The 22,808-nt window shown below is 45.5% G+C and overlaps 1 protein-coding gene across 1 annotated transcript; it reads left to right on the forward strand.

Annotated features, from left to right (window-relative positions):
- The first annotated feature begins 632 nt into the window (after positions 1-632).
- On the forward strand, positions 633-18,594 carry NANS (N-acetylneuraminate synthase). Its single transcript, XM_081102882.1, has 6 exons — positions 633-805; positions 3,975-4,190; positions 11,780-11,879; positions 12,653-12,807; positions 15,798-16,064; positions 18,114-18,594. The coding sequence occupies exons 1-6, from the start codon at positions 674-676 to the stop codon at positions 18,321-18,323; spliced, it is 1,080 nt and encodes a 359-aa protein (XP_080959008.1). The 5' UTR covers positions 633-673; the 3' UTR covers positions 18,324-18,594.
- The last annotated feature ends 4,214 nt before the right edge of the window (positions 18,595-22,808 follow it).

The following is a 22,808-nucleotide window of genomic DNA, read 5'->3' on the forward strand; positions in this document are numbered from 1 at the left end:
CCATCAGTCCTGGTAAGTCAAGCTGAGAGCCAGTGTTATTTTTTAGAGTTGGGTACCTCGGCCGAGAGGCAGTCTAGGGCCCTAGTCCCAGCTCCGTTCTGGCTTTCTGAATGACTCTGGACAAGTCAGCGGAACTTTTTGAACCTGTTGCCTCTCACGTCTTAGGGAAGCCCAAGCAAGAACTGTGACCCAGGTTTTCCAGACATCGTCTCACGAAGGATGAACACATTTGTAAGCAAGAGCTGGTTAGTCGCAGGGGCTGGGCTCCAACCAGCACGTCATTCCAAATCCAGAATCCGTCTTTTCCATTACACCACAGGGCACGCTCTCTCCCCACGCCCTCGGAGCTGGACCTCGACTACGCCCTGCCAGCTGCCGGCGGCCTCCTTCCGACGCTGTTTGCTCACCTCTCCTCGCGGGGACCCCGCGACCGCCAGGGACCGCGCTACCCGCCGGGATCCAAACGCCCAGCCCACAAGTCGGGAGCCGGGCTTCCGGTTCCCCGAGGCACCGCCCCTAGCGGGTAGCTCCGCCCCCTGCTCCGATTGGCTGGCGGAGCCCGGGGATTGGCTGCGCCGCGGGCGCGGGCTGACGTGGCGGGGTCTGCGTGTGGGTCCCGGTGCTGCGGGCTGAAACCGAGCGGTGGGGCGGCGGCGAAGCGCGAGCAGCCGCGATGCCGCTGGAGCTGGAGCTGTGTCCCGGGCGCTGGGTGGGCGGGCAGCACCCGTGCTTCATCATTGCCGAGATCGGCCAGAACCACCAGGGCGACCTGGACGTGGCCAAGCGCATGATCCGCGTGGCCAAGGTGAGGGGAGCGCTCCAGACCAGCGGGGTGCTAGGAGGGGCTGGCGGGGGGCGGGGGGAGCCGGCCCGGGAGGGGCTCTGGGAAGGAGAGGGGTCGCGGGGAGCCGGGTCCACCTTTCTCTGCCTCTTGCCTGCATCGCCCCTGGGGTCCTGGTTGCGAGATCCATTTTTGAATCTTTTTAAAAAATATATCTTTATTGACTTAAGAGAGTTAGGGAGAGGGAGAGAGAGAGAAACATCAACGATGAGAATCATTGATCGGCTGCCTCGTATGTCCCAGACTGGGACTCGAACCCTAAGCTCCTGGTTCATAGGCCGTTTTTTAATCTTTCTAATCCTCTTCATCCCTGCTCCACCCTGATCCTCCTAACGGGATTTCTCTCGCCCCTCCTGGTGGCGGCGTGGTCTTTCTAAAGCACGGATTTGATCAGGTCGTACCCCCGCTGACACCTTCAGTGGCTCCCCACTGACCTTGGGTAGATGGAACGCTTTGTCCAACTTATTAAAAAAGAGTCAGACGACTTTGGCTAGAAATAAATGACCAAGATTTAGTCAAGAGTCTTAGAGTTTGTAAACACAATTAGCCAAAAACCCAGAAGTGCTCTGAAGAAGAAAGGAAGGTTACAGTTTTTATAATAAAGTCACATCCTTGAGAATAATCAGTCCTGCAGTTTTAGTTGGCCCATTAGCAATGGGATGTCAGGTGGTCTGGATGATGGGTGCTAGGTAGTCTGGTCTTGTCCTAAGTCCTTTAGGGAATAGTCATGTCTGATGTATGTTCAGGCATTGACACACAATCAACTGATGTATCTCTAATATTGGTGCAGAACTGGAAAGTTAAACATTTTAAGTTACCAGGGAAGTTAAGATAAGAGAAAGAATCATTTTCCTTATTCCTCAAACATCATCGTAATGTTAATAATTGAGCAGCTTGCTCATACAACAAGTGTGTTTGCAATGTTAAAGGTTGAGTTTGTTTTAACTTTAAAATGTTGATGCAAATGGAGCATCCCACCTTGGTTCATCCTAGTTCCTGCTGCTTGTTTTCTGCCAGTAGAGAAGCAGTAAAACCTTGAACAAAGAAACCATCAGCCTTATAGTAAAACACACAGTGACTGTGTTTTCTGAACAAGGAGTTTATCGTAGCATTAAACAAATAAGGAAACCACTCATTTTTAGGAAAGAAGCTGAGAAAAGAGGAACCTGTTATGGTACCATTGCTGTCATGTGGAATACAGATTCTGCTACTTCACTTTTTTGTTATTGTTGTTTTTGTTAATCCTCACCCCAGGATATTTTTTCCATTGCTTTTCAGAGAGAGAGGAAGGGAGGGGCCGGGAGGAAAAGGAAGAGAGAGAGAGAGAGAGAGAGAGAGAGAGAGAGAGAGAGAGAGAGAGAGAGAGAAGCATTGATGTGAGAGACACATTGATTGGTTGCCTCTCGTACATGCCCCATCTGGGCTGGGGATTGAACCTGCAACCGAGGTATGTGCCCTTGACCAGGAATCAAAACCCAAGACCCTTCGGTTCACAGACCAACACTCTAACCACTGGGAAACACTGGTCAGGCTCTGCTACTTGGCTTTTATCATCTCCCTATAAAGGGAAGGTTTGCTCGGATAGAAATAAGCCTTTTAACTTTTTTTTTTTTAATTTAAATTCCTTCTTGTTTAAAGTATTGTAAAAGTCTCCTTTTTCCCCCATTGACCTCTCCCCGGTCACTCCCACCCCCCAGCACATGCCCTCACCCCCCTACCTTTTAACTTCTTGAGGGAACGTCCACTTCTTGAGATGGATGTGAGAAGCAAAGGGAGCCCAGGCGGCACTGTGTGAAGACCTCCTCATTAGCTTGCTGGAGGCCTGAGTAGCAGAGATCCAGGTTGCAGCCCTGAACCAACACACACGGTCTGCAGCCTCAGGAAAGTGGTCTGACCAGCTGTGCCAGAGACTCACTGTGCCACTCTGGCCAGGTCACTGGGCCTTGGGATCCTCATCTAGACAAAGGGAACTGTGTGGCCCTACCTCACTTTCCGTCTAATGTTCTTTGAACTTCTTCCCAGTGTCGTGTCCTGACTCTGCTGTCTTGTGATTTTTTTCCAGGAGTGGGAGCAGCACTCTTAGCACAGACATTTCTGGAGCCAAGGTTTTCAACAGCAATGAATACCTCTGTGTCTACAGAAATGTCAGTAAGCTGACTCTTTAGACGGTTTCCTTAATATTTCTGTTGAGTGGTTTTTAAAGACAGTTTTGAAGGTTGGATGTTGACTGGCAATAGAATTATAGCTTTTATAGCCAGACAATCCAGCTTCCATATTACAGCTTCTGTTCAGTTAGGCTGGGGCATGTCTACATTTGTTTGCTTCTTGCCCCAGAATCTCTTGTCATGCTTTTCTGTACAAGTGCAAAAGGGCTAAAAGCAGAGTGGTGCCCTTGTTTCCCACCCCCATAAGGGGCTCCTCAGAAAAGTTACAGGCCCTAGAGCGAGCCCAGAGCAGTTACTGATATAAAGAAACTGAGTCTAGAGACAGGACTTATCCAAGAGTTAGGGTAAGGTTCTGATTTTTTTCTCCTAAATTCTGGTCCAGTGCTCATTTTACTGTCTTCTGCTGAGTTGCACAACTTAAAATCTTCCTTAACTGTTTGATTAATTACTTTAAATATTACAACACAAAACAAAGCCCCTAATCTCCCCCCAACCCCCTGTTTTTGCATTTTAAGGGGGGGAAATAGGGAGAAGTCCCATCCCCAATCTTTTCCTTTGAGACTTTTTGCTTCTCCTGTTCCTCTCCTAGGGGGGGTTCTTTTTTTTTTCCTTTTTTCTTTTTTTTAAATATGTTTTTACTGATTTCAGAGAGAGGAGGAGAAAGGGAGAGAGATATAAACACCAATGATGAGAGAAAATCATCTATTGGCTACCTCTTGCATGCCCTCTACTGGGGATCAAGCCTGCAACCTGGGCATGTGCCCTGACTGGGAATTGAACTGTGACCTCCTGGTTCATGGGTCAACACTGAACCACTGAGCCACACCAGCCAGGCTTCTTTGGGGGTTCTTAACTGCCTCTGTCATTTGACATTGTTTTTAAAGATAATGATGTCATACAGGTGCCCCAGCATTTCTCTCTGAGAATCTGTGACAGGTCATTGAAAGGAATCCTGATGTATGTTGCAGGAGTGTGGGGCTGACTGTGCCAAGTTTCAGAAGAGTGAGCTGGAGTACAAGTTTAATCGGAAAGCCTTGGAGAGGCCATATACTTCGAAGCACTCCTGGGGGAAGACGTACGGGGAGCACAAGCGCCACCTGGAATTCAGCCACGCCCAGTACAAGGAGCTGCAGAGATATGCTGAGGAGGTGGGCATCTTCTTCACTGCCTCTGGCATGGATGAGGTGAGCCCTCTGCTACTCTGTCATTTGCTACTTTAGCAGACCCAGGGGACAGCAGGCAGCCTGGTGGCTTTTGGCTTGAGCCGGCTCTTTTATGCTTTCTGGACCTAGATAGAGCTCTCCATAGCATTAACCAGAATAATGCCCAACTAAACGGGAGGCCAGAGGGAGGAGAGGTCCAGTGAAAGTTTGTGGAAGAGTACCATAGTTTTCAAAACAAGTTGTCTGGGAGCAGGGGGCAGCCACACTGGTACCGTGTTCTTCAAGCTGTGAGAGCCCCCACTAGGCCAGTTTTCCCCAATGGGAAGTCCTCTGAACTAGGAGTCAGGAAACCTCAGTTCTGGCAGCAGTCCGTTCCTTCTGAGTGGCCTTGGCTAATTTGGGTGGCGTGGCACTGGCATCATCCAGGAGGGCATGGCACCCAAGATGGCCACGCTCACATCCTGGAAGAGTCTAGCTGGTGCCAGGTCTCGGTTTTGATCTGCTCTGTAACCTGCCTCAAGATTTCTTCATCTATCTTTCTGAATGTAAATAAGTTTTAATTGTAAAAACTAATATAACATCACAGAAAGTTTAGAAGACAGGAAAAAGAGGGAAAAACTGACCCATAATCCCTATATGGCAGCTCTTTTTATATATTTCCTCCCAAAGTCTTTTTATATGCAAATTTTATTGCCTGGTGGTTATATTTGTGAATATTTAATTCTGTGCATCTTTTCCCAGTTAACATTATACCAAAAGTTTTTATCCATATCTTCTTTTTATTTGAAGCGTTATTGAGATATAATTGACATATGTAACTCTCCACATCTATATATATATATATATATATGTGTGTGTGTGTGTGTGTGTGTGTGTGTGTGTGTGTGTACACACACACAAAATACTGATTTTTAGAGAGAGAGGAAGGGACAGGAGGAGAGAGAAACATCGATGAGCGAAATATTGATCGGCTGCCTCCTGCACGCCCCATACCAGGGAATTGAGCCTGAAACCCAGGCATGTGCCCTGACCAGGAATTGAACCAGCAACCTTTTGGTGCACAGGACAGTGCCCAACCAACTGAGCCACACCAGCCAGAGCTAACTCCCTACATATTATGCTTAACGTTTTTAATAGCAGTGTAATATATTTCTGAGTATTTAACCTTTAAGAAGGTCCATAAGGTCAAAACTATTTTCATGATACTCAAATGTTATTTGCCTTTTTCACTGCATTCTCTCAGTGTATAGTGGCATTTTCCGGAGGCTATGTGATATGGGATGACATCATTCTTCTGGCAGTGGCTAATGAAATGTGTGCTGTGTGTTCTTTATTTTTTAAATAACAGCTTTATTGACATACCATACAATTCACCGCGGCAAACATTACTCAGTTTTAAAACACATTGTGATATCACTACAGAATTATTAGTATGGCTCAAATAAAAAATGGTACCCAGCTGGTGTGGCTCAGTGGTTGACTGTCAACCCATGAAACAGGTCATGGTTTGATTCCTGGTAAGGGCACATGCCCAAGTTATGGGGGTGCAGGAAGCAGCTGATTGATGATTCTCTCTCATCATTGATGTTTCTATCTCTCTTTCCCTCTCCCTTCCTCTCTCTGAAATCAATAAAGAGGTATCCTATATAATAAAACCCTAGTATGCAAATTGGCCAAATGGCAGAACAATGGGTCTCTATGATGTGCACTGACCACCAGGATGCAGATGCTCAGTGCAAGAGCTGCCCCTGGTGGTCAGTGCACTCCCACAGGGGGAGTACCGCTTAGCCAGAAGCTGGTCTCATGGCTGGTGAGCGTAGCAACAGCAACAGTGGCAGGAACCTCTCCCGCCTCCACAGCAGCACTAAGGACCCCTCGGGGGATGTCCGCCTAAGCCAGCAGATGGACATCCCCCGAGGGGTCCTGGACTTGTGAGAGGGCGCAGGCCGGGCTGAGAGGAACCCTCCCCCCCCCCCGCTCCCCCAGTGCACGAATGTCATGCACTGGGCCTCTAGTATTTTATAAAAAGTGGCAATGACACCAAATTGTAGCAAGGATGCAGAGAAAATGGATCACTCATACATTGCTGGTGGGAATGTAGCATGCTCTAGAAAATAATATGGAAATTTTTTTTTTTTAACTTTAGTGAGCTGTAATTCATATACCATGTAATTCACCCACTTAAGAATGTATTTGTAGTTTCTTATAAAACCAAATGTATGTTTATCATATGACCCACCAGTTGTCATTTGGTAATTCATCCCAAAAGAAATGAAGTACTGATACATGCTACAATATGTTCCTACAAAACCTGTGACTGGGTGTCCACAACAAGTTTATTTGTAGTTGCCCCAAACTAGAACAACCGAGACATTCTTCAGCAGATGAACTGTTGCACAAACTAGTACATTCATATCACAGAATACTACTCAGCAATCAAAATGAATGAACTATTGATACATGCGACAGCTTGGATGGATCTCAAAGATATTATGCTGAGTAAAAGGGCCAATCTCAGAAAGTTGCATATTATATGGTTCTGTTATATAATATTCTTGAAATAACAGAACTATGAGATGGAGATGAGGTTAATGGTTGTCAGGGGCTAGGGGAGGGGAAGAAAGGGAGGTGAATGTGTCTATAAAGTGGTAACAACAGGGAACCTTGTAGTGATGGAATAACTCTGGCGTGACTGGGGTGGTCACATGAGTGTGCATGTGAAATTGCACAGAATGAAATACATGTGCACTCAGATGAGAACATGTAAAAAATGGTGAGATCTGAACAAGACCAGTGGACCCGGTCAGAGTCACTCTCCTGGTTGTGAGATTGCACTAAGGGAAGTGTACATACGCTCTCTCTGCCTTATTTCTCACAGCTGCACGTGAAGCTATTATCTCAAAAGAAAACTAAATTCTTCAGTTTTCATTTTAATCCAGTAAATACGAATAGATAGAACCTACATAAACAAAAGCTCTCTAGAGTCCTTAGTAATATTTAAGAGTATAAACACAAAAACATTTGGGGCCCCATGCTGCCCGGTGCACACCTCGGCTGTGTGGCCCATTGTGTAAGTGCATGGACTCGGATCAGATTTTGAGCTTGAATATGGTTCTGCCTGTCATTCCTGGTGTGTCATGTGGAGGTTGTTTAACCTCTTTAGCTTCAGTTTCTTCAACTGTAGAGTTAGTACTGAACCCATCTTGTAAGGTGCTCAGCAAATATTAGCTACAGTTGAGGAAAACAACCTGGGCTGAGGGTCAGGACATCCAGGTTCCTGCCCTGCTCTGCTCTAAGATAATATCAGCGTGAGCTTGGCAGTCCTTTCCCTCTCTGGGTCTTCCTCCCTCTTGTGTGTGAACAACTGCTATCCAAGGACTCTCCCAGCTCTGACATCCTGAGTCATTATAGGACCAGAGAAGGCCTCGCTAAGGTGACGCACCTGGAAGGAGGACTTGCCTGCTCAGTCCGTTTCCAGGCACCTGAACACCTAGACGTGTACTGGAGAGAGGGCACCTTCTTGCATCTGTGAGCTGCTTAGGAAACGTCACGTCTTTTGGTTGTTTGCTCCCAGGTGGCTTCAGGGTGAGAAGCAGGGGCAGTTGGGAGATGCAGAGGAGCCTGGGTGTTAGTTGGGGGCTACCTCTCAGCCTGCAGCCTTTTGGTTTCCCAGGAAGCTTCTGTTTGGTGTGTAGAACACATGCTCTGCAGCCACACTGAGTCCAGGTCCTGGTACTGACACTAACTATATGGGCTCAGGCTCATCATGTAACTGCTTTGAGCCAAAGGTGCCCCATCTGTAAAAATCCTATATAATAGAAGTGTATTATGCAAATTGTCCCCTCAACCGGGAGTTGTCCGGGAGTTCGACCAGGGGGGAGGGGCCGGCCAGGGGATGGGAGGGAGTACCTGGCCGACAGCCGGCAGCCGCTAGGGACCAGTGCACGGCACGGGGCCTCTAGTGGGATAATAAAAATGCCCACCCCACAGGACTGGGGTGAGTATCTTGCACCTGTGGGTGCAAGATCTGAATCCACTGAGTGACAGCTGTTCTGTTACTTACAACTCTTTGGAGTTTCTCTGCTTCACACCATCTTCGGAGGGAGGCTCCTCTGTCCTGGAATGTCATTTGCTCCCAACTGGTCTCCTGACTGACCTGGGCACAGCAGTGAGGAGAAATGCGTTCTTAAGAGCCTTTATAAGAGTCAGTTTGTGTTGCCAGCCAGGTCCTGTTGCTGAACCAGCATGTCCTGTCTACCCGACCGTTGGAGTGGGTTGGTCCCTTTTTTCGTGTTTACCGAGCATGTGGCTCCGGGTGTTTATCCCCCCTAACTTCCTTATGGACAGGAGGCACTCGCTGAGGGCCTGTTTTCTCCACTTGTGTGCTGCCCTAGGGCATTCTTTGTGCTGAGGGAAGGGTAAGGTGTGGCCGGATTTTATTAAGGCCGAGTAAACTCCCGGGGCACCTGGTGAGAGCTGCACAGGGGCACGTGCAGCTCTCCTGAAGTGAGAGAGGGCCTTCGATCTCAATGGAGAGTTTGATTCAGATAGCTAATGGCGGCCATGACCATAAAGGGGGCCCCTCACACACGAGTGACCCATCCTGCAGAGCTGCCCTGCCTCTCAGTGCCCTTTCCTCTCCCTCCCTTTCCTTGGCCATCCCTGCCAGCAGGGTGCCTCCTGTCAGGATCGGGTGCACTCTGACAGGCCACGTGGCTGATGCTTCCCCCTTCATCATTCCTCACCCTGGGCAGCTCTTCAGCTCATCGGCATGGGCTTCCTTTATCTTTACTGCAGGATCCCAAAGCTGAGGGGAGTGGTGGGGGCTTCAGAAACATCCCAGCTCCTCTCTTCTGTTACCTCTTAGGTCAGCGGGTCCCAGAGTTTCTCACAGGATGCCATATGGAAAGGGGGCTTCGGGTACACGTTGTCAACTCTCATTAATTAATTTAAAATCAGTACATCTCTCCTCCCACTTAAGAGGAGCTCTGCCAGTGCAGCATTTCACCCAAACCCATTTGCTGGTGGGACCCTTTTCTGTGAACTTAACCATTTGGATGCCCAGGGTGGGTCACGCTGGCCAGTTTTGCCGTGGAGTGGGAGGGAGGAAAAGTTGTGAGGCTGCTGGTTGCATTGCACCCCTACATGGAAGGGGGATGGGCAGCCAGATGGGCAGGGCTGGGAGAAGCCAAGGAGTCCACAGAGAGAAGGGGCCTCTGGCACTGGTGAAGCCTGAGGAGGCTGGGGCACAGGATGAAAGGCTCGCATTATCCCAATGATTGAAGTGGGCACCCTTTGCAGAGATCAACCCTCAATGGCAGTTTTCTAAATGGCCACTAGGTGGGGATGGTTCCCAGGAGGCCTACAAAATGAGGCACACCTATGCCATTGATAGAATTTGCCCATTTTTTTCCTCACTATAAAACTGTAAATTTTACAACCTCCTCAGGTAAGTTTTAGCAAATTTTTTTTTCCTGCATTTGGCTCCTCCTTTCCCCTGTTTGCTCTGCACCTCTCCCAAGTGACCTCATCCATCTGTTTATGACCTTGGGGACTTTTTTATCATGGCCCACTTTCTCACAAGTTGAACATTAGATAGAAGAAAATGTCGTATAGGCTTTCCCTCTGAAAATAGGAATCACTCTTTTCATCTGCTAGAGTGAAAGGCATGGAAAAAAATCTGGCATCATTCACTAAACATATTAAAGAATCTTTCAGTTCCATTCTAGAGCTAGTTAACAGTGAGATACATAAAGAGGAGAGAGCGAGCTAGAAAAATAGGGAAGGGAGAGAGACAAGGAAGAAATAACGTCGATGGGCGGAGGCAGCAAGAACTGCAGCAAAGGTGGCTGAGCACACTTGGAGGTGAGTGGCACTTGGCCACACTGGACAGTGTCTCTTAGACATAGTGGGTTGCAAACTGTCTTTGAACTGTTCATTGGCTGGTCAGCCACTCGTATGGCCCTCCAAAAGCTATAACCAGTACATTATTAGAGGACTTACATATGAGGAAAGTTATTCTCCGAGTGCAGCCACTGTGATTGTGGTAGCTCATCGATGACCCACTGGGAAGGTGGACGGAAGCTTGGCCATCAGTGAGTTGATGAAAGAGTCTGCTGGCAAAATGTCCTTTTTTTTTTTCTTCTCTATTCAATTTATTTATTTATTGTTTAAAATATTACAAAGGGTATTACATATGTGTCCCTTTTTTTCCCCCGCCCTTGACAATCCCCTGGCCTCCCCTGCCCCCCAGTGTCTTATGTCCATTGAGAATGTCCTTTTCATACTGTTCCTCACCCACCCCTGTGCCCTTTGGTTTTGCAGACATGGTGACCTAGCTCCTTGCTACCCAGAGTATGAGTCATGGAGTGCCAACCTTGGCATTACCCAGGAACTTATTAGAAATGCAGACTGTCAGACCTCACCCTAGACTATCAGATTTTGCATTTCATTTTAATAAGATCCCTGGGAGATTCATGTACCCAAGTTAGAGCATGAGAAGCACTGACCTAGCTCATCAAGTCTTTCAAACTTACTTCTGAAACTCGGGCAGTATTTGAGGACAGATAGAACTTAGATATTTGGAAACATTCCAAGACATTGATCCTCCCCATTTCTGATTTTCAACTTCAGTTTCTAAATAGTATATAATAAAAGGTAGTTTTGGCCCTGGCTACATGACTCAGTTGGTTGGAGTGTCGTCCTGTACACCAAAAGGTTGCAGGTTCGATCCCTGGTCAGGAAGCATATGGGAGCAACCAATCCATATTTTTATCAAATTGATGTTTTTCTCCCTCCCTCTCTCCTCCTTCCCCTCTCTAAAATCAATAAACATATCCTAGGGTAAGGATTTTTTTTTTAAGGTAGGTTTGGAGGTCTTTGTAGATTTGACAGCAAACAAATTTTACTCTTAAAACTTGTGGTCTTCTGACTCCATCAAGCATTTGTTACACTTGCCAATCTCCTGAGTCTTATTGATGAACCCCAGATAAGAATGGTGAAGGGCCCTGGACAGGGGATTTGAGGCAGTGATATTGTGTCCAAAAAAAAAAAAAACAACAACTGAGGTTTTCCCTGGGTGGCATGGTATGAGGTCTGAAAGGGCTTGGGTTTGATAGGTCCTGCCAGCTCACTGTGTCAGAGCTGGGCCATCAAATGCTCCATTTTTTCCACTTTTGGCAAAGATTGAAGTGACCTCTTTTCTATGCTTTTTGGTCCTTCATAAAGGGTAAGACCTTTGAGGGACATTCATTTTCTCACTGCCTGGTTTTCTGGGTCAAGATGAGGTCATGACACATGAATGTGTTCACCGGGTTCTGTGCCCCTGGGGAAGAAGATCTGGCCAGGGGTCCAATTCTTTTCCGGATTCCGTAGTCAGCCAGGCCAGCATGCAGTGTTTGTTGGACAAATGGATGGGTGACTTTGAATGAAAGAATGTTTGAAGTTGAATGAAATGACTGATAACAGATCTTTGCCTGTTTTCAAGTTGTTGAGAGAGTCCCTCTTGCTGGTAAAAGGAGGGGTTTTATGTTCTGTGTGGCTCCTCCCCTGTCTTGAGGGCAGTGATTTTTGAACAACCATGAAAAGAGCGCCTTCTTTGATTTTTGTAGATGGCAGTTGAATTTCTGCATGAATTGAATGTTCCATTTTTCAAAGTTGGATCTGGGGACACTAACAATTTTCCTTATCTGGAAAAGACAGCCAAAAAAGGTGAGTGTTTAATCTCTGTCATAAAATATGAGGGAGTCCACACCACGTTTTTACTCCTTTAGTGGCAGCTAAAAGAGTAAATCAGACTTTAGAAAACTCTTTCCAATCTGCACATACTTCCATTTTTTCATATGCTGACTTGGAAGAGAAGAAATTAAGGATGACACAGTTGTTATAAGGACTTAATTAAAATTATTTTTAATTTATAAGAAATTATACAAAATTGGAGATTTGAGGCCATAAAACTTCTTAAAGAAAGCTCTGAGAAATATTCTTGAGGTATATTATAATATCTAACATATGCACATTAGTTTGTAAGGCAGGGTTTACCATATGAGTGATCTCATTTGATTCTCACAGCTCCTCTGGGACTTTATACTTATGTCATAGACGAGGCATCTGAGATCACATAGCTAGTGAGTGGCAGCCCTGGGTTCTTGAATCTGGAGTCTGTGCTTATCCTACCACACAGTACAACCTCTTAATCCAATGAGATGCTCATCTTTCTTTGAGGTGTGTGAAATCTCTCTGACTCCTTAATTCAGTTCACTTTTCTAAACTATAATGTCGGGGGGTGAGGGGAGTCTGCATTTCCCATAGTCGAGGGCAGGATCCCACCAAGCTCACCTCTGTTCCTCCACAGTGGCTGGCAGAGTATTTGAGAGATGTTTGTGAAGTTCGGTTGATCAGGTGACCAGCAGTTGGGATTTGCTTGAGGGAGAATCAGAACCACTAAAAGAAAGTGACGATGGTGTTCGTATTTGGTCACTCAGGCCGCCCAATGGTGATCTCCAGCGGGATGCAGTCGATGGACACCATGAAGCAAGTCTATCAGATTGTGAAGCCCCTCAACCCCAACTTCTGCTTCCTGCAGTGCACCAGTGCATACCCGCTCCTCCCTGAGGATGTCAACTTGCGCATCATCTCGGTGAGCAGGTGGAAGGGCCATTGTCTCATTGGGCCACTTGAAAATGGCTTTTCTTAGGACATTTACTGCAGGGAAGATGTAGCCTTTTTTCTCTCTCTTATACATTCTTTTTTTTTAAGTATTTATTGTGGAAAGTATTACATATGTTCCCCTTTCCCCCCATTGATGTAGCCTTTTATACACACAAAATTCTAACCAATATTGATATGCTTCATAACTTGAGCCCCCTTTGACAATCTTGCTGTTATAGAATCAAATTAGAACCGATCAGGCAGCTAAGGAAGCAGGTACATTCTATAGAGGGTGATTATAAATTAAATTTTCTTAAAACCAATCTTAATTTCACCCATTATTAAATATAAGTCCTCGTAATTGTCTATATACATTTATTTTACCCATGTGTATTGACCATTAGAGGTCCCTCTTCTGTGAATTGCTGGCTTATTAGTGAGTTATCTTGTGTGTGTGGTAAAATAAAAGGTTTACCATTTTAACCATTTTAGGTATACAGTTCCAAGGTATTAAGTACGTTTACAGTGTTGTGCTACCATCACCACCATCCATCTCCAGAACTTCTTCATCTTCCCAGACTGAAACCAATCCCATCAAACACTAACTGCCCATTTCCCCTTCCCCTGGCAGCCACCTTTCTTCCTTCTGTTTCTATGAATTTGACTTCTTCAGGTACTTCCTATAAGTGGACTCACGTAGTATTTGTCCTTTTGTCTTCTTTCATTTAGCATAATGACTTCAAGGTTCATCCATGTTGTAGAATGTGTCAGCATTTCATTCCTTTTTAAGACTGAATAATATTCCATTGTATGTATATAGCACATTTATCTATCCATCAATATACATTTTGGATGTTTCTACCTTTTGGATATTGTGAATAATGCTGTTAGGAACATCGGTGTAGAAATATCTTTTTTTTTTCTTTTTCATTTTTAAAAAAATATATTTTACTGATTTTTTACAGAGAGGAAGGGAGAGGGATAGAGAGTTAGAAACATCGATGAGAGAGAAACATCGATCAGCTGCCTCCTGCACATCCCCTACTGGGGATGTGCCTGCAACCAAGGTATATGCCCTTGTCTGGAATCGAACCTGAGACCCTTCAGTCCCCAGGCCGACGCTCTATCCAGTGAGCCAAACCAGCTAGGGCTAGAAATATCTTTTTATCTTCTTCATATTGAGTTGTAGGCCACCTTCTTGAAACTTCTGGCTTTTCCTGCTCTGTGTTTTTTGCTAGCTCTGATACATTTCTACCTGTAATTCTGCGCATCCCTGAGGCTCAGACTGTTTACGTTGACAGCCTTGAGGGAACTTTTTCTCTCCCAGGATTTTGTCCACCCCAACTCAATTAAAGATGGTGAAGTCTAGTCCCAAAGGGAAAAACACTTATTGGAGATCTCACAGCAGCTTGGTGGCAAAGCTGAGACTAGAATCCTTTGTCTCTTACTGTCTTGGGCCAACTTTTGTCGGTACCTGGAACTTAATTGGAAGTGTACATATATGTAATTACCATCTGAAAACATTAAATTAGTGTAATTCTAAATATATGTACACACATAATCATGATATTGCAATTGACCAGTTTTCCTTTTACATTTTCCTTTCAGTACAGTATTCGACATTGTTTATTTTCATGACAGTCTAAACTTTTGTACATGTTGCTGCAGTATTCATCTCTCACTTTAAAAAATTAACCTTTATAGCCCGGCTGGCATGGTTCAGGGGTTGAGCATTGACCTATGAACCAGGAGGTCATGGATCCATTCCCAGTCCGGACACATGCCCAAGGTGCAGGCTTGATACCCAGTGGGGGGCGTGCAGGGGGCAGCTGATCAATGTTTCTTTCTCATAGTTGATGTTTCTATCTCTCTCTCCCTCTCCCTTCCTCTCTGAAATGAATAAAAAATACGTTTTTTTAAAAAATTAATGTTATTTGAAAACTGACACTATCTTTTTACCTAAACTTTCTGTCCCTCCCAGTTGATAGTCTTTTCTCTATTTCTAGCCATCTCTTAATGCTCTGATTTTAAAAATTTAAACATGCTTTTTAAAAACCCAAACAGCTTTGAGTTATAGAACATAGAAAGTGAATGTTCTCTTAATCCCATGCAAACAAGATTGCCATTATCAACAATTTATTATATGTGACTCCAGATATTTTCCTTCTCTGCGTAGCATGGTTCCCCCTTCCCTTCCAGACCCATCCGAGGTGCAGTCATGTCTGTCTGCTCTCTTGATACCAGGGCCCAGTGAGTGATAAATTGCCAGCCCTCCCATCTCGGGCCCAGCCCACCATATTACAGCAGTTTGAATTCCCCAACCTAGCCACCTGCACTCCCTTGTCCATCACGCACCCTTTAAAGCCTGGTTTTCAAGGCTTTTGCCGCTCAGCTGTCCTAATCTTTTATTAAACCCCATCTGGATCTTTCTACTGTACTTAAGCTTTCTGGTAGCCCTGACTGACAAGACTCACTCGACTTAGAATGTCTTTTGTTGCATTCAGTGAATTATAGATAACAGATTAATTAATTATTTAGCATTTCTACCAAAGGATTGTTTTGAGATTGGGCTATATACATTATTGATGATGATATATGTGCATATAGCACACTTGCTTTCAGCAGTTCAGGCTAATTAAATGTGACAGATGCCTTTGGAATGAGAGTTTAGGCATCTGGTTATAGCTGTTATTCCTGGTGGTTTGTGCAGTGAGAAACATTCTTAAAATGCCTTTTCGATAACAGTAGCCATTATTTTTTGAGCATCTACGTGTGTTGAGTGTTTTTCATGCATTTATGGCAGTCCTCAACAGCTATCGCCCCCGGCGAGGAGAGGCCCGGAGAGCCTGAGTGTCTTGCCCATATTGTACAAATGGCAAGCTGCTAAACTGGAACTCTAACCCAGATCTGCCTGACCCGGGAATATATACATGAAATACCACAATATTTAACCGATTTTTTTTCTTTTCCTATTTAAAGGAATATCAGAAGCTCTTCCCTGACATTCCCATAGGGTATTCTGGGCATGAAACAGGAATAGCAATCTCTGTGGCCGCTGTGGCTCTGGGGGCCAAGGTTTTGGAGCGTCATATAACTTTGGACAAGACCTGGAAGGGTAGTGACCACTCGGCCTCGCTGGAGCCTGGAGAGCTGGCCGAGCTGGTGCGGTCTGTGCGCCTTGTGGAAAGGGCCATGGGCTCCCCAACCAAGCAGCTGCTACCCTGTGAAATGGCTTGCAACGAGAAGGTGGGTTCTGCCCCACCCTGCTGGGCTCCCCTGTTCGAGAGGGCCGAAATGGGTTTACCTGCTAGGGAGAGTCAGTACCTACCCTGCCTGAGCCCAGGCCAATGGGAAGATAAAGGAATATCACTCCAACCTTCTGGCCTTATATGAGCAGGGGGAGAAACATACTACTTAAGGCAGTGGTTCTCAACCTTCCTAATGCTGCGACCCTTTAACGTATTAATGTTGTGGTGACCACCAACCATAAAATTATTTTCCTTGCTACTTCATAACTGTAATGTTGCTACTGTTATGAATCGTAATGTAAATATCTGATATGCAGGATGTATTTTCATTGTTACAAATTGAACATAAAGCATAGTGATTAATCACAACAACAATATGTAATTATATATGTGTTTTCTGATGGTCTTAGGCGACCCCTGTGAAAGGGTCATTTGACCCCCAAAGGGGTCGCGACCCATAGGTTGAGAACCGCTGCCTTAAGGGAGCTTTAGTAGTTCCTCTGGCTGCCTACAATCATGTTATAATTTCTCACCTAAGTCTCTGAAGTATGTGACCCCAGGCTCTAGACTCCAGGAAATGTAAGGGGAGGTGATGGTATCCAGGGCCTCATGAGGCACTCAGACAGGTTAAGTCTAGGGTCCCTTGGAGTAGGTAAGCCTTGAAAAACATTCAGGTAGAGGGGTGCTATGAGGCAGTGGGAGAAGGGCCTGTGATATATGTTAAGGCATCCCTAATCAGGAGGCACTGGGAGAATGGGGGTGGCTGGTTGTCAAGGGGGTTAGTGGGGGGATGACGCAAATATTCTCTCAGGAACAGTTTGAGCTGTGTAGCATTGACCTTCAGACAGAGGGGATGGTGAGGCCAAAGAACACTGCCTGGCACACTCACAATCTGGGCTTCTTGGAAGGGGTGGCTTAGGCCCGTCTTGGCGTCTGAGTCACAGAGCCAGGCGACCCAGGGCCGGCAGGAGTACAGACACTCCCAATCTGCTGCAGGCTGTCTGGGTGAAGGCACGATCAACCACCAGGCTGCATGGGGAGTGTTGTCATCTTTTATTCTGGGGGGACCCTACTCACTTCCCTCAAATCAAAGATGCATAGATAATAGGAAATTATAATAGTAAAAACAAAATAGTAACAAGACAAACAAAAAACCTGATAGAGGAAAGGGGGAGAGAGTTGTACCCGAAACCAGAATGAGAACTAAGTGCACAATTTGGTTCTAAGTCTCCTGGCTCCCTGAGCGAACAGCGAAACATAACAGGATGCATAATCTGATATTGCTCGTTGATAGACATTTGTCCTAGTACTAAATTCCAGAATTGATTCCTTGGCTCTTACATGAAGGATAGAGAGGAATATAAACGCATTGCGGACAAAACTTAGAAATGCCGGTCGTGGAGCTTCAGGTATCCTTCATCCTGCTCGCCCGCCCATTCTGTCTGCCCCATCCTAGGAGTAGCAGTCATACTCATCATCTTGTGAGACCTCCACATTCCTACTTCACTGAGCAATGTGGCCCGTAGGGTTCATGTCCCTTGAGAGCAGCGGGCCAGGAATAAGGAATCTAGGTTCTCTTCCCAGCTCCTTGCAACCTTAACCAAGTTACCCATTCTCTTTGTGCTCAGTTTTCCCAAGTTTAAAATGAGATATTGACTTTATCAGGAGGAGCATTCTATGTTTCAGGTAGATTACATATATTATCACTAATCCTTATTGTAGTCGATAAGATGGAGGCACCATTATTTCCCATTCTACAGAGAAACTAAGGGTTCCATGAGGCAATGGGAGAAGGCTCTGTTTGGTGACATATCCAAGCCTTTTTCTTTGCATGTTATTGTGAAGGCCCTTCCTCTGAATCTGAGTTCACCCACACGGGCCAAGTCCCTGCCATGTGTGACATACTACTCTAGGCACCAAGGGTGAGGGTGAGAACAGTCCCTATTCTCAAGACACCTTGTGAAGACTGATCAGGCATCTTGAGTATAAAGCAATGTGCACTAGTTACTTTTGTGAAACTAGCACTGAGTGTTACTTTTATCCACAGCTGGGCAAGTCTGTGGTGGCCAAAGTGAAAATTCCAGAAGGCACCATTCTAACAATAGACATGCTGACTGTGAAGGTGGGTGAGCCTAAAGGCTACCCTCCTGAAGACATCTTTAGCCTGGTGGGCAAGAAGGTCCTGGTCACTATTGAAGAAGACGACACCATCATGGAAGAATCTGTAGAAAACCATGGCAAAAAAATCAAGTCTTAAAATAAAGTGCCAGCCCTAACTGGTTTGGCTCAGTGGATAGAGCGTCGGCCTGCGGACTCAAGGGTCCCAGGTTCGATTCCGGTCAAGGGCATGTACCTTGCTTGTGGGCACATCCCCCGTGGGGAGTGTGCAGGAGGCAACTGATTGATGTTTCTCTCTCATCGATGTTTCTGACTCTCTATCCCTCTCCCTTCCTCTCTGTAAAAAATCAATAAAATATATTTAAAAATTTTAAAAAAAGATAAAATAAAGTGCCATTCTCTGAATTCTGAATTGCCTTGTTAATACTGTTGGTTATGTTGGGTGAGGTGGGACAGGAGTGGTCTCCAAAGACATGATTCTCATCCACTCCTGTCCCTGACAGCAGGCACTTTTGGGCCAGGCCCTGTGTCAAGCCGTTGAAGGAATACAGAAAGCAAATACAACCATTTCTGCTTCAGGTTGGCTGGCCCAGAAGGGGAAGTGGGCTCAAAAGCTAATCATTACCTCCAGTTGTGTGGGTGCAAGAGGGACGAGTGCTGGCTGGATAGGTCCTGTCTTTTAAGCCTTCATTCTTATTGCCCACAAAGGCAACCCAAATGACCTGCAATCTCCCTTCCAGACCTCCAGCTGTCTTTCTCCATGGCCCTATCCCCTGCCCACTGTGGGGCTCTGTGTTCAATTGGCTGTATAGTGATCACTTGGTGTTAGAGAAAGTATTGGTCAAAGGGTCTTGCAGGCAGTGTAATACCCAAGGTGCTCCTATCTCTGAGAAAAGAGAGAGAACTTCTTTCAATAGTGCTGAAGGGTCTACTACGTGGCAGACTCTTAGGTCCTGAGGATGAGTCCAAATCCCATCCTCATGGAACTTCCATTCGGGGGGGACATACGGTATACAATAAACCATGAACATAGTCGTTAAATCAGTATGTTCAAAGGTGATATGTGCAATGGGGGTAGAGGGGAAATAGAACCGAGTGAGGGAGATGGGGAATGTGGGGCTTGGTGTGTTAGCATGTTGTGGCGACTTTGAATATGATGGTAATGCTGAAATCAGCCCTTCTATGATCCATAATGAAATTGTAAACCCAGCTAATAAAAAAGATTGTCTTGCCCTAACCGGTTTGGTTCAGGGAATAGAGCGTTGGCCTGCGGACTCAAAGGTCCCAGGTTCGATTCTGGTCAAGGGCATGTACCTTGGTTGCGGGCATATCCCCAGTGGGGAGTGTGCAGGAGGCAGCTGATCGATGTTTCTCTCACATCGCTGTTTCTAACTATCCCTCTCCCTTCCTTCCTGTAAAAATTCAATAAAATATATTAAAAAGAAAAAAAGATTGTCTTATGTTTGAACAGCAGCATGAACCTTTCACAGAGATTTCATATCATATTCCCCTTTGTTCTTTTGAACCAATAGAGATTAATGATTCTTTTCAAATATATTTTCAAATTCTTAATCTTTGTTCACATTTGGCCTTGTTTACTATAACTCCTCTTGTTTCAAAGTGTATATTTGCATCTTTCCAAATGCATAAATTTGCCTTTTGAAGTTTATTTACTTGTGAGTATAGAACCTTCTCTTGCAGATCCCAAAACAGTTTCTGGAAAGGTACTCAAGTCTGTGAATGGGATGGGATAGGAATCCTGGGTTGTACTCATGTGTAAAAGAAAACCCATAAAATTGATATGCTAAGAACTGAAGTGTGATAGTATCAATTTCTGGTTGATACTCACTCCCTTTCATTTTTTTCCCTATAAACAGACCTTGAAGAGACCATCAAAATTTCCTATTCCAGGGCATTTTTTCTCTACAATAGCAGAGAAGGTGACATTTAAATATCTGAAACTTCCTAACAAGAAGAGACATAGCATTAGAGGGATGTGTCCCAGGGCCTGGAAACAGGATGTGGGTCAGGAAGAGAGGGAAGGGCCTGGCCTGGGCTCTAGCTGAAAATGTGTAGTGAGTGAACCAGTCAATCGCCTCCACAAACAGCACCCCCATATGTATGAATTGCTGAGATGTTTTCCAAGAGTCATGAAAGTGAGGATGGTATAGTCAGGGAAGACTTCCTGGAGGAGGTGGCTCTTTAGTTCAACCTTGCAGGTTGAGAAGTGACTGATGGAGTTAGGGCATAGGCTTGGGAAGTGCCCAGAGTGTCCAGGAACTAGCAGGTGATGATTTGGCAAGGAATGGCCACATGGAGAGGAAAGAAGGGACTTGGAATGGGTCAAGAAAGAAGCAAGGGCTTAAAAGCCTGCTGAGTTTGGACTTTGTTCTATAGGCAATGGTGAGTCATGGAAGGCTTCTGAGCAGAACATGGTAGACTCAGACCCACGCCTCCCACTCTCACACTTATCCTCCATCTAGCTTGGCTTCTGGGGCAAGCTGTCCCCTCCCCATAGTATGAATTCCTGCCCACCAGAAAGAACCAAAGATGGCTTTAGTGTTGGTAAAGGATGATCACAAAAAATGCCAAAAGCTACATAATACTGTCATGGATAGGAATAGCTGGGAGGTAGGGTTTGTTTTCACGTAAGGAAGAACTTAGTGAATTCTCTTCAGAAGTGGTGAAGTCCCCTTCACTGAAGATATTCAATCAGAGACCCACTGACCACTGCAAACAAATGGTGGAGGGGGTGGAAAATGAGCAAGACTCCGTCCAGGCCTAGATGCCATGAACATGAAACAACAACTCCCAATGCAGACCATGGTTAAAAGACAATATTCAGCCCTGGCCAGGCCCAGTTGGTTGGAGTGTCCTGTACACCAAAGGTGGCAGGTTTAATGCCCAGTGAGGGCACATACCCAGATTGCAGGTTTAATCCCTGGCCGACCGATTGATGTTTCCTCTCCCTTCCTCTCTTGAAAAATAAATTTAAAAATTTTAAAGAGACAAATATATTTTATGTAAACATATATATTATAAAATTGCTGTCACACATATCTGCAAGCAATTTGCTGTATCAATTAAGAAATTTCTACAAATCTGAGTGATCAATACCCTTGCAGACATGGACCCCAAGGAAGCTCAGTCCTCTCCTGTTAATATGCAAGGAAGCTCCTGCTACTGCCGGATGGCAGTTTGGAATAGCAGTTGTCTCAGTGCTAAGCACAACAGGAACTCTGCTGGGGATGCTCACACATCCTGGCATGACACAGCTCTGTAGTTTTCAAGGCTAGTTCCTATCGTTGGCTCATTTGAGACTCACAGGACTGGTAGATAGGATCTTTACACCCATTTTACAGATGATGCTCCGAGAAGTAAAAAGTGACTAGCCTGAGGTCAGAGTTGATTGTGGACCAAAACTGCCGTTTTCCAACTGGTGCAGGCCTTGGCACAAAGTAGACATTTGATAAAAGCCACTTTTCAACCTGTTTAGTCTCTGCTACTCTCAAATCCCCCCTCCCAGTATAAGACCTCAAGAGCCCAAGGGAGATAATCCAAAGCTAGGTTTGCCCTAACAGTATGGCCTTGTGGACATAAGCACAGACCCTAGCTCCATTAGCTGTGTGACTTGTGTGTCTCAATGTTGTCTCAGTTGGGATAACTTTCTAAGTCCTAGGGATGATGTGAGGATCACATGAGTTCATAGCCATAAAGCATTAGAACAGTGCCCAACAAAGAGCAAGGGCCATTGTTACTCAGCCCCTGTTGGCTGTGGGCCGGGGAACCAGTCTGGATTTGCAGGGATGAACAGAGATGTAGAGTCAAGTGTACCCCTCTTGCTCTGTCGGGAATGCCTCTGTCTGAATTCAGTTTTGGGCCATCCCCAGTAAAATTCCCCTTTCTCAGGATTCCTGGAGCATAGTGCTTAGACACCTATTCAAGTTAGAGTTTTAAATTATTTGGTTAGAACTAAAGGCACTTTTGAAGTTCCTTCTGTCTTGTATTCTAATTGTATTACATTGTCCCATATGAAAGTGCCATTTTTAGGTAAAAAAAACTATTGGAAATTCTCATTTTATGGTTCAAACTAATTAATGCACGTAGTTTGTTTAAACCATGAGGGAGATTCAGCTTTGTGTTTTCCTCACCCTACCACTGTCCTGTCAAGCACTTAACAAGATAAATTTAATATGGTATAACTTGAAAACTGTCTAGGGAACTTGACAAATCAGGTTGCTGAACCTTTAGAACTGAGGCACAGGCCCTGGAAGGAGGCCTCCCTGAGGTCCTGCTGGTTTGGCCTCCTCTATTTATGTCACTTCTGGAAAGTGGGGCTCTATGGGTTTCCTTGGCAACACCTGGATCTGAGAAGCATACTGTGTCTGGGCTGCCCAACTCCACTCATGCTCTGCTTTTGACTTGAAGACAGTGGGAAAACTGCCAGTGGTTGCTTAGTAACTGCCACCTGCTGATTCTTCCCTACATCCCCAGGAATGAATAAGCAGTTCATCTCCCAGGTTAAAGGCTGGGCCAAAGGGCAAACCAGAAACTCGCCTAGGGGCTGGAGTGCTGGGCCGCCCTTAATCACCGTGGGCTACTTTAAGCAACTTACTTTCAGGTA

Source organism: Myotis nattereri (genome assembly GCF_964212035.1).
Source record: "Myotis nattereri genome assembly, chromosome: 12".
In the NCBI taxonomy this organism is placed as follows: Eukaryota; Metazoa; Chordata; class Mammalia; order Chiroptera; family Vespertilionidae; genus Myotis; species Myotis nattereri.

What these genes read in the sequence shown, in the direction of transcription:
- NANS (XM_081102882.1), top strand. Translation starts at nt 674, where the DNA reads ATGCCGCTGGAGCTGGAGCTGTGTCCCGGGCGCTGGGTGGGCGGGCAG. An exon ending in CTGCCTCTGGCATGGATGAG is followed by an intron (nt 4,191 to 11,779) that starts GTGAGCCCTCTG and finishes TGATTTTTGTAG; the next exon opens with ATGGCAGTTGAATTTCTGCA. An exon ending in AAATGGCTTGCAACGAGAAG is followed by an intron (nt 16,065 to 18,113) that starts GTGGGTTCTGCC and finishes TTTTATCCACAG; the next exon opens with CTGGGCAAGTCTGTGGTGGC.